A 5,687-nucleotide genomic window follows, 5' to 3' on the forward strand; every position below is an offset into this window, starting at 1 on the left:
TAAAGCTTTTCGGACCAGAAAATTTCACATTTTTATAGACAATTTTACGCTATAGCGAAAATAATGCATGCAACTCATTGCAAAACTCGAATTTTACATCAATTCGGTGCCGAGAACAAAATGAGGTGGTGAACTAGTTACAAGAAAAACAATTGATTAAAAACCTTTTCCAAGACCCTATCTGCACTACGCAATTTTATGAACTGTGAGTGATAGCGTAACTTGCTTCTGGTGAATTATTATCCATTTGAGGTGAGCCAACCCACGGCTGCAAATCTCTCTAATAAAGACATACAAAAAATATTATCCCAGAGCCCTTTAAATGATTCCTGTAATTACATTTTTTCTTTGAAGTAATATTATAATTACTGGAAAGCAGACCTCTTACTAGACACATGTTCCATCGTTCGCCTTTCGAGCGGTGAGTTAAATTTTTCGTTGGTAGTCAAACGGGTAACAGTGTTTGACATAACTCGACAACCTTGCCGAAAATAAATCCTACCGAGACGAGTTTAGTGCTATTAGATTTAATTCTACCACGTAATCTACGCATTTCGACTTCCTCAACTGTAAGGACACCTCAGTGTCTCGTACTTGACTCGAGTACTAAACCCGTCTCGTGACTCAGGATGAAGATATTAGAGCCTTATAATTTTCTTTTATCTTTTTACCACTTTTTACATAGAATAACAATTTTGCAATTGCGTCAACTATCCATTCTTTTGTCAAATGTCTTTGATCGTATTATTTGTTGAACGATTTGTGTAATTCATTGCATATACAAAACACTTTGTAACAACATACCATTTCTTTATTTTTTGGGACACCCTAATGTGGATGCCAAACTGTGGCATTAATACAGACACTGACAATTTCGGTTCTGGTGTGCCGAACCAGCAACACTGCTTGATCAGGAAGGACGAAGAGATTCACCAAAAGTTAGTCTTCGTTTTCAAGTGCAGAGCGGAAGATAGATGGAGACAGCTTTTGGGCTGTTCAATCGCAGGAATAATGTCTGATTGTCGCTGCTGGTGATGTTTGCCTTCTGGACAGCTTCGGAGAGTGCTCCTTATTAATGGATACCGATCAATTCGATTTTCTTTGCCGATGATGGCGGCTGAAGTGTTGTAATGGACGTGTAGATAAACTGGAGCAACCCACCTCCCGAGTGTTATCAGATCCCTTGATTCTCTCGCTGGAATTCCGCGGAGGACTGCCTTCTGGCCTCCTAGAGGCCCATTGCCGTACGTGCCAATCTCGGATCGCGAGTGATAATCTTCCATTTAAATTTTGCGGTCAATCTTCGAGGTAAAGTTTGACCACCGAAAAAATCGGATTCATAGTGACTGATTCATCCCGTCAAGATATTTTTGGATTGTTAGTGGAGATCGGTTTTTGAACAAAGTGTTTTGATCATTTTTACGTTATAATGGGTTAAAACAGTATAAAGAGAAGAAAGTTAGTAGTTTTCATAAAAATATTTACAGCTGTGAAGAAAACAGAAAATGTTCAATCAATCTCAGGGCCTATATTTTTCGAATGATTTCAAATAGTGATCTAAAGCAGTGTGGTTCCATTGGACGAAAGGAGCGAAATATAGAATACTAAGCATATTTTGATGATAGTGTGTTATGCATTGTGACAAGAAAATGGTGACGAAGCTCTGAAAAACTCCCGAGTGTGAAAACCATTCAAACACACGAAGGGAAGTCCCCAATAACCAAACACAGAAAAGGCTACACAGCACGGACGGAGCTAGAGCGAAGAAAAGTTGACAGATTGCGAGTGTGAACGAGCGCTTTCGCGCCGGTGTTAGTGAATAGGGCGTATGCGTGTATCGGTGAATTAGGGCTCTTTGTACACAGCAGTAGCCAGAGTGCGCTGGGGAGAATCGATTTTTCCCTCGACGGACGTGACGACGGTGTTGGGTCTATCTCTCTTGGTGTCCCCTTCGTATATGGATACGGCTACGGCTTTGGTGGATTGAGTCGCCCTTCCATATAGATGGGGGAAACTCACTGTTGGATGATCCGACCGAGTCAGGAGCAGCGGAGGTAGTAGTCAATGGCAGGAAGTGTGAAACGGAAATACACCACCAGTCGGCAGTCGGTGGCACAGCCAGTGTAAGGAAATATAATTCGTCAATCGGACACGTACGCATACCCCTACAATATTGAGGAGTGTTACATCCAGATGGGAAGCTTCCCCCTATCCCCTCGACAACGACATCGATTCCCCAACGTCTGTGTCATGTAGATTAATGGAGGATAGCTCACGCATTCGCATTTTCCCCATATAGTGTCATTAGTCGATCGTCGCCCCAAAAAGTGGCAATGGGAATCGAATTACCCACTTAGAAACACCCCATCGTCATATGCGTTGTAACTGCAGACATCAGCAATCTTTTCGGGTTTTGCCGTTCCTTATGCTTTCGCACAAATCGCGCAGAACAGTGTAGAATCAAGTAGCAGCAGTCAAAATAATCAATTAATTGATAATGTCCTCTACCAGTGGAAATTAAAGCCGCACAGCAACGCGAGCCACCACACGGTCAGCCTGAGAGGCGAGAGTGAACCAACGTACGATCAGAAAATGTATATCAAAAGAGGAGTAATAACAATAATAAGATAGCGCTAAGATACTTCAATCGGACCTTCCACGGCAGACGCGGGAAGGGGGGAAAAAGGCAACCGACACTCTCGCACTGCACACACGCAGAGAAAACCACACACGCATACACGGTTGATATATCGCACTGGAGCACAACAAATTAAAGGTATTATACGAAAACAAACATCCAAAAGAACAAGACCCACAAGGAGAGAACGAGAGACTTACATACTTCGGAATCCCACACACATTCTCATTCCGGCTGCTTCTTGCTGCTTCGGACCGTCTCGGTTTCGCAGTTCGCGGGTCAAATCCTGGCTCGTCCCACACGGCGCGACGACGAGCAGATCATGTACGTGATCAACCCAGCGAACAGCGGCAAGGACATCCCGAACAGCTACCCGACGAACGCTGGAAGTAACTCGAATAGCAGCAGTGGCAGCGGTAGCAGCACTGTCGTTGGCACTCAGGAGATTATCAGCAAAATTTTGACAAAATGTGCCACGATGACAGATGCTGAATCGAGCAGCACCGTCAATGGAACAGCGACCATACTACTGTCCCCGTCCGGGGCCGTTCGGCGAAACCAACCGTCGGCAGCGACGGCGGGGGGCCTAGTGGGCGTTTCGCCCCAATCTTCGCCTGCGTCATCTTCGTCGTCCGCTTCGTCGCCGACCGCCGACGGGCCGTATCCGCACAGCGGCTTCCAGACTGCTGCCGGCAAGGATAAAGCCAAACCCGGTGGCACGGGGTCATCCGGTAGTGCGGGGGGAACGAATGGTTCCGCAGGGAAACATGGAGACAGCAGTGCTGCTGGAAACGGAACAGTGACCGGCAAGATCAACGGCAATGGTACACATTCGGGGTCGATCAGTGCACCCGGCGGGAGATTGCAGTTCTTCAAAGGTGAGTTGTTTCTTCTTTGTAAATTGCCACATAACTGGACGAACATGTGCACATGTTAAACAATATGAAATTTGTTAGTAATATTTTGACGATCTAATAAGATTTGCAACATCTACAACATACTCGATCAACTCGAGGGATAGCTTTCCGGGGCGCTCATTGTTGTGGATCAATTACGCAATCCCGCCACTTTTGTAAAAGTAGAGGGTTTTGTATTTTTACAACGGTGCAAATCCCTGAAGGTTAATAAATTACATAAACCTGACGTTGTATTATAAAGATTTTAATAAATGATTCGTTTTTTTTCTGTTTTGCTATCCGGTCGAAATGAATCCGGTTTCGCCTGTCTCCAAAAAGCTTTTACCGCAAACGGTGATTTATATGGAAGATAACCGTGGTCTAGGCGCGGCATCGACAATCACTGATAAGAAACAATCAGTTGCATTTACCGCAACACACAGCAAATCTATTGCCATGATGGTGGTCTGCGGGCCTTCCGATTGCCAGGCAGAGATAACAGAAGACAAACGAATCGTACCGCACTCCCGGATGCGATAATTATTAGAAATAAGACCACCATGATTCCGGGAGATGTAAACATTTCCATTCGTGAACGTCGAAGGAGCATTCAAACTTATGGAATAATGCAAATTGAGCGTTTTTCTGTTACCATCTTCAATGCTATGACACCGATTTACTTTTTGAGAGAACATTGTTTCATATAAGTTCACAATTCATTGGAGAATAAAAAAGAAATAAATTATTGCCGTCGTAAACATTTCCAGTTTTCTTTTCTGGAAAAGTTCAATATTTTATTATGTTTCCAATACACTCATAAGTTTCCTCCACAAATAATTTTGACCACGAAATTTTCAGGGTGGATAGAAGATTATCGCAAAATTAAAACTCATTCGGATTCGCACAATCATTGTCGTTATTGTTGGAAGTCACTGACTAAAATTGTAAAAATTATACCGTAATTGTGTGCTCTTCGTATTGCTGCAACGTAAATAGGCAGTTTTTAGTTGCTGCTGATAAACGCTTTCTTTCGTTTTTAACGTTATCATTCCCATGATCATCCAATAGAGCTGGGATCCTGTGAATTTTATTATTTATGCGATGTGCAATCGGCTAGAAATCACATCTGTCTTAGGACGGGGCAAGATGAGCATCCTAAGGATGATCCGTAATACCTTCTCAGCAAGCATGCCTTTCTATGTTACAATACGACAGTTCTTTTTTGCTGCATCTCTTCAAACATCTAGACTAAATCGCGACTTTCAGATGGAACGGCAATTCCGATAAATGTGACTCAACTAAAACTCTGTTTTGACTGGTTCAAATAAACTGCGGGGCAAGAAGCACCAATTTAAAGTTTTTTTTATTTCAATTGAAATTTATTAGAGCATCAATATTACCAAAAATAATAACTAATAATGCGGGGTCATATTAGAACATATTATTGTGGTCGATAAATTGTTATTTTTCATTGATACCATTATAATCACAATGAATAATTATAAAGAGCCTAAAATTTCAGTAAATTTTATAATGTACGTTACTCAACAGATTCAACGCATAGCAAATCATAATTTTAGGTTGTGCAAAAGAATTTTTCATTTTGTGTATTATTTGATTAAGTTATAATGGATAAGGATAAGTTATTCAAATCTAATTAAGCAAGGTCAACCATTTCACTGTAAATATTTTTCAAGCTTAGGCTCAGAATATAGGCTGAAGGCTCAGAATATGTGTACTTGGTTGAGATTTTCATTGAAAAATATTGCTTTTCAAACCTTATTTTCTAATGCTGATTTCTTATAAGAAATCCTCAGTGTTCACCAATTTTTGCATATTTATCTGTATTCATATTCATTTTATAGTTTAACAATATTCGGGGCTATTTAAAGAGAAAAAATCATTATAGAGGTAAAATTAAGGGATTCTCCCCTAGCACATGCTTTACGATCTAAGTTGTGGTGAGTGTCCCAATTGTGACAGTTTCATATATAAAAACTTTGAAGTTTATCAAAAGTACAATGGTCAACTACAGGTTGGTTGAACAGCTCTCATTTATATTTGTTTCTGATTATCATCACCTCATATGAGCTATATTAGATAACGAGTTATGTATCTAAGATGATTGTACTTGAAACGTAAACGTAATACTA

General features: G+C 41.2%; 1 protein-coding gene across 1 annotated transcript; it reads left to right on the plus strand.

Moving 5' to 3' along the window:
- The first annotated feature begins 912 nt into the window (after positions 1-912).
- Positions 913-3,575, plus strand: LOC134202852 (uncharacterized). The gene is made up of 2 exons (XM_062677835.1): positions 913-1,308; positions 1,488-3,575. Exon 2 carries the CDS (start codon positions 2,961-2,963, stop codon positions 3,573-3,575), a length of 615 nt encoding a protein of 204 aa, XP_062533819.1. The 5' UTR covers positions 913-1,308; positions 1,488-2,960.
- Positions 3,576-5,687: the final 2,112 nt, after the last annotated feature.

Source organism: Armigeres subalbatus, unplaced genomic scaffold, assembly GCF_024139115.2.
Source record: "Armigeres subalbatus isolate Guangzhou_Male unplaced genomic scaffold, GZ_Asu_2 Contig1468, whole genome shotgun sequence".
NCBI classification, from domain to species: Eukaryota; Metazoa; Arthropoda; class Insecta; order Diptera; family Culicidae; genus Armigeres; species Armigeres subalbatus.